General features: G+C 42.3%; 1 protein-coding gene across 1 annotated transcript in view; it reads right to left on the bottom strand.

The window, feature by feature from the left end:
• Positions 1-12,814, bottom strand: part of PSEN1 (presenilin 1) — a 57,232-nt gene extending 44,418 nt beyond the window's left edge. Inside the window, exons 1-2 of the mRNA XM_067557872.1 lie at positions 12,773-12,814; positions 3,718-3,857 (exon numbers count right to left, since the gene is read on the bottom strand). Coding sequence (XP_067413973.1) covers positions 3,718-3,801 — 84 coding nt within the window. The 5' untranslated portion in view covers positions 3,802-3,857; positions 12,773-12,814. The remainder of the gene's footprint in view (positions 1-3,717; positions 3,858-12,772) is intronic.
• Positions 12,815-13,408: the final 594 nt, after the last annotated feature.

The following is a 13,408-nucleotide window of genomic DNA, read 5'->3' as shown; positions in this document are numbered from 1 at the left end:
ATATAGAATATATAGTGGATTTGTTAGAAACAAAGATATATGGTCACCATGCCCATTATATGCCTTTAAAATATGGTGTGTTGAAATTAATGTCACATTCAAAGAAAATTAGAGCAGTACCAGAGAAGAGAGCTACTTTTAGTTAACATGTGAACCATAACTGCAGTAGGAACTTTCAGAGGAAGAACAAAGTCAAATCATCAACATATTAAAACAATCTTTGTATCTCCAAGTATTTGAACAAAGGTGTAATATACATACAACAAGCAAATTTGTATTTTATTACTTTCTACTTAAAGGAACAAAGTGCAAATCCTACCTAGTTAGTATTAAACAGAACACAGGTGACAGATGCGTGCTGCAGCAGAAGCAAAGGTATTCCTCACTTTCCTCAGACATAGTTAAACTGAAAGTTCTGAAGATGAAGTCAGAACAAGCCCTTTACTACAGGTACATCACAGCTATGAACTATATACTTAGAGGTGAATGAGTAATATCAAAGACAAACAATAACTTTGGTAGCTGTCATGGAAAGTAGTTAACAGCAAACCCAGAGCAATGCTCCTGAACCAACAGACAAGGCCCTGGTATATTAGATAAAGACAGTGCTTTTTTTAAAAAACCAAGTTTACAGATTAAAAGCATGCCCTCTTCTTTAACAGAGATTGGGTTATAAATGTATTAGTTCCCATATATGATTATCAACCAATATGATTTTTTTAAAGGCACTTTAAGATGCATCTATGCAGCTCCTACAGTGGTCTGAGCTGGTGGTGTATAACTGGGGTACCCAAGTTTTAAGGCTCAGAGGGTTATCAGACTGAGTATCATCCAAGATAAATCATTTGATATACATAAACAGGAGAATATCTTGGTGCATGCGAATGAAATAATATGAGAAAACTTCTCTCTTTAGGCTGGGCCAGGAAAAGCTATGCAGAGATCTTGAAAAAAGAACCCAGATTTCTGCTGGTCAGAACAATTAATACACTAGCCTGAAGCAGATATAAAATATGCAGGGTGCACAGCCACCACTCCTGCTGCAGGGAAAGAGGAGGGCAGTAAGATTTCTGTCAGGATGATGTTCCTAGATCCTGCTGCATCCCACTATCTTTTGCAGCAACCCCTGGTTAATAAAGTGACTAATAAAGGTTAGTTTCCACCATCCCCAGCTGCTTAAAAGGAAAATGAACATTATATGTCTTTTCCCCACGCTGAAGCAAGAGCACCTGAGGTGGTGCGTGCCACAGGATGTCTCCACTATTCTACCCTCTGCGCAGTTTCCACAATCAGCTGTGTCTTACTTAGTTTAACTTAAAATTCTTCATTCTCTGTTTTCAAGTAACTCTTCCTTATATATTATCCAGATTTAAATTTACTGTTATTCAGAGATGAAGTGCTAGCCCTTCTCAGAAAGAAGTAAAAACCGATCTCTGAATAAAAAGGAGTCTGATCAGGGACCAAAGTACCCTCCCTGGAGCACTGTCAAACGCATGTGTACAGACAGCTCAACTCCAGGAAGTGCTGCTGGGGCACAACAAAGACTAAAAATCAAAAAGGTGTGGATGGTTCAGGAAACCAAATGGTGACAAAGTCGCAGAACCTGAGGGCCACACCTGACTTGTATATACATTATCATAAAAAATACACAGTACAGTAATTAGTTTTTGCAGTAACAAATCTGTAGTTAAGGTCTCTTTAAAAAGACATTTAAACTACCAATGGTACAAACATTAAATACTTTTTAAACCCCAGGATTCAAATACCATTTAAGCAGGAAGGAGGAAGAATAGGAGAAATCTGCCTATATAAAAAAAATTAAGTGAGAGCTTTACACTTTTCTTTATGGATTTACAGCCTTTTCTGTGGTGCTTACCACCATAGCACTCCAGTCAGAAACAATTCTGTCAACAAACAGCCACAGGTTCCAAGAACTCTTAACTGGTATTTTCATTCACAGTGCTTATTCATTACAACTTAAATTCTGCCAGATATTCAGAGAAGTGTAGGACTGGAAGGGACCTCAATAAGTCATCTAGTCCAGTCCGCTGCACTCAAAGCAGGACTAGATAATAAAACACAGATCAGGAATGGTCTAGTGCAGGGGTGGGGAACCTCCGGCCCGCGAAAGAATTTGATCCGGCCCGCGGGCGGGCGGGCGGGAAGTGCGCTCCGCTGAAACCCTGCCGCCGTCTGCCCATTTTTGGCGGCGGCGTGAGATCGGAGGTGGTTACTCGCCCACGGCACCCCGCGGACACTGTAAAACCGCGCCGCCGAAAAAACGGAAACGGCGGCGGCATTTCGGCGGCGGGGGGTGGAGTCGGCGGCGGCGCGGTTCCGTGGGGGGTCGGGCAGTTCCCGCCGCCGAAACCCTGCCGCCGTTTGCGCCTTTTCGGCAGCGGTGGGGGGAATTCGGCGGCGGAATCGGCGACATGGCCCGCGAATGGAGGTAGCAATATCAAAATGGCCCTTGGCAGGGAAAAGGTTCCCCACCCCTGGTCTAGTGTCTCACTTGTTCTTTAAAAACCTCCAATAATGGAGATTACACAATCTCCTTAGGCAATTTGTTCCAGTGCTTAACTACTCCAGACAGTTAGGAAGCTTTCCCTAATGTCCAACCTAGATCTCCCTTACTGCAATTTAAGCCCATTGCTTCTTGTCCTTAGAAGTTAATGAGAACAATTTTTCACCCTCCTCCTCGTAACAATCTTTTATGAACCTGAAAACTTATGTCCCGCCCTCAGTCTTCTTTTCGCCAGACTAAACAAACCCAATTTTTTTCTCTCTTTTCTCATAGGTCATGTTTTCCAAATCTTTAATAATATTTGTTGCTCTCGGTTGGATTTTCTCCAATTTGTTCACATCTTTCATGAAATGTGGCACCCAGAACTGGACACAATATTCCACCTGAGGCCTTATCAGCATGGAGTAGAGAGGAAGAATCACATCTCATGTCTTGCTTACAACACTCCTGCTAATACATCCCAGAATAATGTTTGCCTTTTTTGCAACAGTTACACTGTTGACTCATATTTAGCTTGTGATCCACTAAAACCCCCAGATCCCTTTCTGCAGTACTCGTTCCTAGGCAGTCATTTCCTATTTTGTATATGTGCAATTGATTGTTTCTTCGTAAGTGGAGTACTTGCATTTGCCCTTCTTAAATTTCATCCTGTTTACTTCAGACCATTTCTACAGATCATCTTGAATTTTAATCCTATCCTCCAAAGCACTTGCAATCCTTCCCCAGCTTGGTATCATCTGCAAAACTTTATAAGTGTTCTCTCTATGCCATTATCTAAATAATTTATGAAGATACTGAACAGAACCGGATCCAGGACCAATTGATCCCTGCAGGATGCTATTCAATATGCCCTTCCAGCTTGACTGTGAACCACTGATCTGTTCCCAAAGAGAAGTTTTTTCCAACCAGTTATGCACCCACCTTATAGTAGCACCATCAAGGCTGTATTTCCCTAGTTTTTTAATGAGAAGATCATGAGACACAGTATCAAAAGCCTTACTAAAGTCAAGATATTCCACATTTACCGCTTCCCCACCACCCACAAGGCTTGTTACCCCGTCAAAAAAAATCCATTAGGTTGGTTTGACACGATTTACTCTTGAAAAATCCATGCTGACTGTTATTTATCACTTTAGATCTTCTTCATGTTTGCAAAGATACTAGACTGCTAGATGCAGTAATTTGTTACTTACAGTATTGCTCAGGTGGTTGTCAGGGAAGTTTTCTGTCAGCTGCCCATGCTGAAACTGAGGTAAGTGTGCAGACAGCTCTGTCATTGGGACAGCTCTGTAGAAACCAAACTACACAAAAACAGATCTTTCCTCTTGAGATACTGCAAGGAAAAGCAGATGTGTTAAGATTCTATATTCACAAATACTCTTTTATTTGAAATCTTTCATAACTCATGTAGACCAAGGATAATTATTTTCCCTTCTTCTGTTTGGTGATGTAGAACCATGTTACATTTTCATGAAAATCTCCCAACAGGGATTTTCCAGCACAAAAATAAAAAATGTGCTTTTGAATTTATCAGAAAACTTAGTCAGCCATGAGGGTAAACACAAAGAAGCAACCATATCTAGGATTCTATATGTCATTGAGAAAGAGGGCAAATTCTTGAGCAATTATGCAAATATCCATTGCACATTTGTTCAGAATGTAAGCCATATACTTGTATTTTAAATTAAACGGTAGAACATACTCCTATAACTTTCCTTAGCTCATTACCACACACCATACCCCATAGCCAAGTAATGATAAATCAGATGTAGGATTCTTTACTCTCAGCGCACTCATTCTCAGACTAGAGATCTCAGCTTCTTGATGCAAGTTTAGTTTTAAATCCTGACATCTGAAAAACTAATGTTTGACATATAGTATTTAGTATCTTTCATTCTCTGACAGTTGCCTGGAGTTACACAAAACAATACTTCCATTCAATCACTAAGCACAAAAACCTTCAGCAAGCCTTCAAGTGCTAACATATATTCACACCCCCTAATGGATAGCACTTGGGCAAATTTATTCAAATGAGCCATGCATAATATACAGGTAGCAGCCCCAGTTATTGTTTAAAATCTATGCAAGCTCTAATGTAAAAGCAATAAATACATATGAATCTCCTCCCTTCCTCCCCACCCAACAGCTAAGAACTAGAGGCAGGAAACGGGACTGTAAAAGCCAGGACACAGGAAAATAATTCAGTACAATTTTTAGAAAAAAAAGTGAGACAAATGTGGGGGTGCAGTTTAATAAATAATACTGGATCCAGATCTCTCACTACCTGAGTGTTTCCATACCATATATGGAAATTGATATTTCTCCCTAGAGATCGGTTTAGATAGCAAAACCTGTCCACCTCAGGAAAGAGAGAGGAAGCCCTTTCTAATAATGGCTTACACTTAAGGGTCATTAAGAGACAATATAAGAGCGATCAACTTTAATGGCTCAAGCCTGCTCTAGAAACATAAGAGGAAATTCCATCTAATTGAGGGCTGGTCTACACTGAGAACTTACATTAGCATAGCTGTGTGTCTCAGGGATGTGAATATTCTGCCAGCATAAACAGAGCTAGGTTGATTCCTTCCATTGACCTAGGGCTTGTCTACATTCATGGTTATGCTGGCAAAACTTTATCGCTCTGGGGTGTGAAAAAAACCATACCCCAAGCAATTAAATTTTGCTGGCATAAGCACAAGTGTGGACCACGCTATATCAGCAGGAGGCGCTCTCTGCTGACATAGCAGCCGCCACTTGTTTAGGTGGTTTTATATTGGTGGGAGAGCTCTTTCCCACCAACATAACGTGACCACACTTGTGCTTATAAATTTTGTCAGCATATCACTTGAGGAGAGGGGTGATTTTTCACACCCCTGAGCAACAACTGCCAGCATAACTGCAAGTGTAGACAAGGCCATAGCTACCACCACTCGGGGAGGTGGATTATCTATAATGACTGGAGAATCCCTCCCGTCAGCATATGTAGGGTCTACACTGAGGCGCTATAGTGGCGCACCTGTGCCACTGTAGCTTTTTAAATGGAGACAAACCCTAAACATGCATGCAGGCTGTTGGTATTAAAATCTTTTTCCTCTAAGACCATACATTACAAAATTATGTTGATTTAAAGTTACGTCAAGACAGAGCTCCTGCACTTATTAAACCACTTGTGCATGTCCACACTATGTCTATACTCCTTGTGTTGGTGGTACGCAGCCTCACCAGGAGCGCTTGTATCGACTGCGCTCTGGGTAGCTATCGCACTGCAACTCACTACCATCCAGCGCATGGTGTTTTGGGACGTTTTTGCAATGCTTCATGGGATAAAATGAATTGAACAGGGGTGACCAAGAGCATCCGTTCAACTTGCCAAAATTCAGTGTTCTCCATCCCATAATATTTTGTGCCTCTTTTCAAAAAAAATCACACCACAAATCCACGTCCCTTCTTGCTGTCTGCCATCTGTGACAGAAGTATGGATCCTGCACAGCTCTGCACTATTGTGATGAATGTTGCGAGCATGGGATGCCTGATCCTGCAGTATTGCAGAGCCGCAGGGAACATGACGATTTCTTGGAGCCTAGACTGCTGTGGGACACAAAGAAACAATTCAAGGTTGTTGGTGGCATTTAAGGAGCAGCTGCTGACAACTGAATGCTGGTTCTGGGCCTGAGAAACAAGAACTGACTGGTGGGATCGCATTGTCATGCAGGTTTGGAACAACAAGCAGTGACTGCAGAACTTTCGGATGCGCAAGGCAACATTCCTGGATCTGTATGCTGAACTTGCCCCAGCCCTTCAGCACAGTGAGACCAAAATGAGAACCACACAGACAGCTGAGAAGTGAGTGGTGATTGCACTGTAAAAACTTGCAACGCCAGATTGCTACTGGCCAGTTGAGAATCAATTTGTAGTTGGGATATTGATTGTGGAAGCTGTTTTGATGCAAGTGTGGAAGGCCATTAAGTACCTGCTACAGAGGACTGTGACTCTGGGCAATGTGCAGGACATAGTGGATAGTTTTGCAGCAGTGGGCTTCCCAAACTGTGGTGGGGAGACAGATGGCATGCATATCTCTATTTCAGCACCAGACAACTTTGCCACAGAGTACATCAACAGAAAGGATTACTTTTCTATTGTTATGCAAGCACTGGTGGATCACTGGGGATGCTATACCAAAATCAATGTGGCTTTGTTCAACCTACTCAATAAAAATATTTTGTTTTAAGAAGGCTGTTGGGTCAATATTACTGATCACAGGTTCCTGAAGTAAGAAATGCAGGTGCTCAAAACTCACATGGAAATGATGGGCGATAAGAGGTTGGTATAGTGTACCAAGTCCTGATTTAACAATCGCAAGATTCCACCCCAAGACAGGTAGGGACAAAAGACCGAAAATGAGATGGGGTGCACTTAGAAAGAACTGAAAGTAACACAATGATACAAAGTATCGAAGAAAAACAAAAGAGCAGCAAGAAATCCATAATAAAAGGGCACCATCTAATCTTATAAAATCTAACACCAATACAAATGCTTCCAAAAAAATTTAGCCATCAATGAAAATAATTGTTTTAAAAACAAATGAATATAACCTGAAATGAACCACTGACTAGGTTAGTGGTGCAGGGTTTTGGTTTTGAGGAACATTGGTCTACTTTCTAGCGGGAGAGCGCGGCGTGCGGGCAGCGGTGCGCACGCGGCGGCCGCTGGCCGGCCTATAGTTTGATTATCCTTCTGCTGGGGTGAAAGCCATCCAATCTCCTTGGGAACAAGTTGGCTGGGAGGTCAGGAGGGCATTAAACTAACAACAAAGGGGAAGGGTAAAAAGAGGGAAGATATGATCACTCATTTAGGACAGAATCAAGATATTGAGAACCAAATTAATCAAGGAACTAAAGGATATGAAGAAAATAAATTATTTAATTACCTAAACACCAATACTAGGAGCCTGGATAACAAACAAAAGGAATTGGAATTGCTCATTTATGAGCATATATTTGATCTATTTGGTATTATTCAAACCCACTGGCATGATTTGCACTATTGGAATATTAAAATCAATAGTTTTAACCTATTTAGGAAGGACTGAGTGGGCAAAAGGGGAGGGGGGAGCAGCACTATGTCAAAAATGGCATTATCTGTTTCTGAGTCACTGATAACTTGGAAGAAAATTATCTTGAATGCTTATGGCTCAATGTTCTAACTCAAAGAACAAGATGGGATATTAGCTGGTGTCTGGCACACTGCACCAAATCACACTAGGGAACAGAATGACCGCTTCTATCTCTAATGTGTAGGAAAAAAAGATGCATGATCATAGTGGACTTCAATTTGAATGACATATGCTGAGGATCTCATGTTGCTGGTATTAAAACATCCTTGACATTTCTAAATATTATAGACAATTTCCACCAAGTCTTAATGGGCAAAGAGGAACTGATCACAAAACTAAAAATTAATGGTAGCTTAGAAACAAGTATTCATGACTTGATCACATTTATAATGGACAAACAGAATAAAATCCAAGGCAGGAGGACATATTCCTGGTGCTTTAGAAGGGTGAGTTTCACAAACCTGAAAAAAATGATGAGCAAAATCAGCTAGGAGGAAGAATATAATCAGAAAAACATGAATGATAATTGAGAATTGTTTAAGAACACTTTAGTTGATGCCCAAAAAAGCCACAATCAAGGAAGGACATATTGGTTAAAAACCAACCTGATTTAGAGGGGAAGTGAAGACAGCTATAAAAATATATACATATATATACACACATGGATTGGATGGATGGGATGGATGGATGGATGGATGGATACACACACCAAACGGAAGAAAGGAGAAGTTGACAATAATGAATATAAATGAGAAGCAAGGAATTATAGAAAATTTATAAGGGAAGCAAAGGGACACAAGGAGAAACATATGTCCAGCAGAGTTAAGGACAATAAGGAGCTTTCTAAATATAGGAACAAAAAAAATCCTAACGATGGTACAGGTTCATTACTAGTTGGAAATGACAGAATAATGCAAAAAAAGGAGAAATATATATTGAATATTTCTGTTCTGCATTACAAACAAAAAAAGATGATGTAGTCTCGACATAACACTTTTTCCATTCCACTAGCAACACAGGGGACCATTAAAAAGCAGCTACTAAAGTCAGACATTTTTAAATCAGCAGGCCCAGAGAGCATGTATCCAAGAATTTTAAAAGAGCAAGATGAGAAGCTCACTGGAACAAGTTCCAGAAGACTGGAAGTAAGCTAACGTTGTACCAATATTTTAAAAGGGTTAATAGGATGACAAGTAATTATAGGCCTGTCAGTCTGACATCAATCCCGGGCAAGATAATGGAGTGACTGATATGGGACTTGACTGATAAAGAAATAAAATAGGATAATATAACTAATGCTAATCAACTTGGTATCTTTTAATGAGATTATCAATTTGGTTGATAAAGGTAATAGTGTTGATGTAACAGACAGACTTTTGTAAGGCATTTGATTTGGTACTGCATGACATTTTGATTAAAAAACAGAATGACATCATGGCACACATTAAATGGATTAAAAACTGCCTAACTGATAGCTCTCAAAGTGTAATTATAAACACTGAGCAGGTGTATTCCTAGTGGGATCCAACAGGGATCTGCTCTTGGCCCTATGTTATTTGACATTTTTATTAATGACCTGGAGAAAATCACTGATAGAATTTGTAAATGATACAAAAATTAGGGGAGTGGTAAATAATGAAGTGGACAAGTCACTGATACAGTACAATTGGATTGCTTGGTAACTGGGTGCAAAGAAACAATATGTGTTTTAATGCATCTAAGTGTAAATGTATCCAGCTAGGAAGAAAGCATGTAGGCCATATTTACTGGATGGGAGATTCCATCCTGGGAAACAGTAACTCTAAAAAAAGTTTTAGTGGTCTGAGCTGAACATGAGCTGCCAGTGTGACACTGTGGCCAAAAAGACTAATGCAATCCTTGGATGCGTAAATAAAGGAATCTTGAGTAGGAGTAGAAAGATTACATTACCTATGTGTGACTGCCTGCTGCTGAAATACCAAGTTCTGGTGCCCACAAATCAAGAATGATGTTGATGAATTGGAGAAGGTTCAGAGAAAAGCCATGAAAAGAATTGAAGGATTAGAAAACATGACATACAGGACAGACTCAGGGAGCTCAATCTAACAAAGAGAAAGCTAAGGGGTGACTGGATCACAATCCACAAATACCTATGTGGGGAACAAATATTTAATAATGGGTTCTTCTATCTAGCAGAAAAAGGTGTAATACGATCCAATAGCTGAAAATTGAAGCTAGCCAAATTCAGACTAGAAATAAGACACACACTTTTAACAGAGAGAGTAACTAACCATTGGAACAAGTTACCAAGGATTGTGATGGATTCTCCATCACACTCAATTTTTAAATCAAGATGGGATGTTTTTCTAAAATATATGCTCTAAGAATTATTAAGAATTATTTTGGGGAAGTTCTATGGCCCTTCTGTAATACAAGAGGTCAGAATAGAGCATAGCAATGGTCCATTCTGGCCTTACAATCTATGAACCTAAAATGTTTAAAACCAAAATATTACAGTACTGAGAACCTAGAAGTGACTGAATATAAGTACAAGCAAAAGTAAAACTGGACTATTTTCATTGTCAAAATGCAAAAAGGTAAACAAAGTGTGAGCTGCAGTCTTGGTAGATTTAATTTTAAAATATTATTTACATTTAATCATTTAAGTTATTAGTAATGTGTAAACAAATGTGTTCCTTTATAACACTAGTAAGTCAAATGTCTCTTTATATTAGGAACAGAAAGGGAAGTGTACTTCAACCAACCAGAAGTCACAGAATATACATCCGTTAGGAACCAAGTCTTTATATCTCAAACTGCCAACAAGAAGCAAAACCAAACAAATGATTGCAACTGTTTTAATTACCAAACATTCCAGAGTTTGTTAAAAACTTCTTCACATGACTCTTTTAGCAGTACTGTATATTCCTTCTAAATGTGACAAAGCAATTTTTCTATAAATTTAGACATTTTAACCTTTCCTTAAAGTGAGCAAATTTATGGTGACAAGAATTTCTCAGTCTAAAAGCCCCAGAAGGGTAGACCTTGCATTATTTAACAAATTACTTGAACTGGGATTTTGTTTTAATTGCTAACATAACCTCAATGTTGACCTAGAAGCTAGAGATATTACTTTACTGTCAGCAGCAGCCTGACAAGGGCTTGAGCAATGCTATCTCCACTGACATTTCCTGGCAGTTTCAGCCATGGTGGTAAGATCAGTGGGTAGTCAGATATGGTCAATACCCTCCCTTCTCCCACTAATCACAATGAAGGAACCAGCAAGACTGAACTGGCCATTGTTATTTAGTGGACAGTTAACATCTGATGATGTTATTTGGTAACTTCAATAATCCCACTGTTTGGCCTGGCATGACACTAGCAGTGGCAGAATTCATTGGTTTCTTAACCTTACACTGTGAAATAGCATTAAACAAGTCACCCAGTTTCACTCCTCCCTGTAACTCAGTCTGATTGATGCTTTCAGTTTAGTTTCTTGTATATCCAATACACTGTGGTCCTCTTAAACCCTCTTTAAAGTAATTGCCACAACATGCATCTAACAAAGAAGTCATCCCTCTGAAGAGTAATGTAATATGGAATTTGGTTACACTCTTAAGACGACGTCTTATTTCCTGAAGTTGCAGATATATGTTAACAATGCTATGGGAGCAACAGCAGGGCTGGGAACTACATATCACTGCTTAGTGACCAGTTGATTTAGAAGAGGTATATAGACAGACTGTGAAGTAGGTCCTTTCAAGTCCTGTTAAAAGTGGTTTGTAACCATAAAGTAATATCTGAGAGGTGCAATGCTTAGAAGATGCCTCATTTTCAGTAACGTTCAAAATCCCATCAAGAAGGCACTTCTCCCTTGAAAACCTAGTGGATCTGCCTCTACAGCACTCCTCAGAATCAGAAGCAAGCACTAAACGCAGGTCCTCCAGGTACTAAAAAGATCTGGATCTCTTCTCTTTGAGGGCAAAAGAAACCAGTGTTAACCAATAAGACGACTGTCCCATAGTTAATAAAACAACTGTATGGTAAAGCTAAATTACAGGAAATATATATCCTAGATATTCCAATGATTAGTGCAATATAAATATATACATTAAAAGAATCCAGGAATCCCTTCTACAGGACAAATGCTGTTTCCATCAATGATCATTGCCAACTTCTCAGTCACTTCACAAGAAGTATGCTAGAAAGGAACTTCTCTCCAGTGTTACTGGACAGTTTCAGAATCCAAACATCTTCAGTTCTTACTACACGATTCTAAATGTTGTTTCAAGAGCAAACATAACTCAAACCTTCCATCAATCACACTACTGAACTGGCTTCTACATAGTAGAGCCCAGAAAACTGTAGAATAAGGGCTAAATACTAGGTTCTCTTCTCACTAATAAATTAAAAGCTTCCCTCCACTCTCAAGTCGGATGTTTTCAACGTGGGAGCACCTTCCAGCAGATACGATATAACTTCAAGCAGCTGCTACCCGGTAGCACCGTTTTATTGAAATCTAAAGAAGTTAGAAATAGACCAAATGATTCTACACGTGAAGCTTGACTCTTCATGTGTAAGTGGCCTTTGCCAATGCTCTTTTGTTCGTTTCAAGTGTGACAGCATTTGGTGCAGATTAAAGATCTGAGAGCTAAGCCCTGGGTACAGGAGGGGCGGCAGCAGCGTCCCTCACCGCCTTAGATTGTGCAGCTCTTTGGGGCAGGCCGCATCTCTTTGTGCTGTGTTTGGGCAGCGCCGGGCACCAGGGGTCCCTCCCGGGTCAGGACTGGGGCTCTGGCGCTCGGGTAACACAACCAGCTCAGGCCCGGAGGAAGCACTGGGAGGAGAGGAGCCCGGGGCCGCCCCTGCAACCTCCCCCGCTCTAGCCGCGGGCCTCTGACCGGCCCTGCTTCCCCAGGACACAAGCAGAGGCCGTCTGGGGACCGGCTCCTGCGGGGTCAGCGGCTCCCAGAGCCCAGGGAGCGCTCAGCGAACAAGGACCAGGCCGGGCCCAGCCGGACTCGCACTTCGCTCCGAGGAGGGCGCGGAGGCCTGGATCCCCCCCCCGGCCCCGGGACTCACCCGAGGCTGCGGACAAAGCGCCACGGCAGCCGCCCGGAGCATGCGCCCCTCCCCCGCCGCACACCCCCACTCACCGCCCCGCCGTTGGTTACCCGCGTCGCGTTTCCCTTCCAACGTCCAGCTGCTTCCGGCCCAGACACCGCCCCACCCGATGACCTCACTTCCGCCTCCCGTGTAGCGGCTGCTCGGGCGGCGGCCGGTTTGCGGCTGCGCGCTGGTGTTGTCCCGCGACGGGGGAGGGGTCCGCAGAGGCGCCCGGCTGCAGCTGTCGCCGCCGCAGGGCGCTGCCCGCCGCCAGCGCTAGGCCTGGAGCCGAGACGTGTCCCGGGTCCGGCTGCCGGAGGGCGAACAGCTCGAGCGGGGCGGGGTTTGCATTAAGCCCGGTGGGCCGGGCCCCGAGACAGGCGGCGGCGGCGGGTAGGACGCTGCAAGCGACGCTCAGCCGCAGTGGTCCCAGGTTCAGGGCAAGGTGTAACAGGGCAGCCCTGGCACGGGCACCACTAGCTTCCCGCTCCTTCCAGCCTGCAGCCAAGACAACCTCCGCGGCCACCCGCGCAGTACGGGCGCCAAGGAGAGCTGCCTGCAGCTGCAAAGAACAGCGGGGAGGGAAGCACTTCGAAGGGGCTGGTTAGGGTAATCAGGCAGCCTCGCCCTGCACCTACACGATCGGGAAAAGGCTGGGTTATAACAGCCCAGAGGCATTAGCCCTA

The sequence above is a fragment of the Emydura macquarii genome, unplaced genomic scaffold (assembly GCF_026122565.2).
Source record: "Emydura macquarii macquarii isolate MOO-44397 ecotype Brisbane River unplaced genomic scaffold, CSIRO-AGI_Emac_v2 contig_1876, whole genome shotgun sequence".
Classification (NCBI taxonomy): Eukaryota; Metazoa; Chordata; order Testudines; family Chelidae; genus Emydura; species Emydura macquarii.
This window is presented reverse-complemented; position numbering and strand designations above follow the sequence as displayed.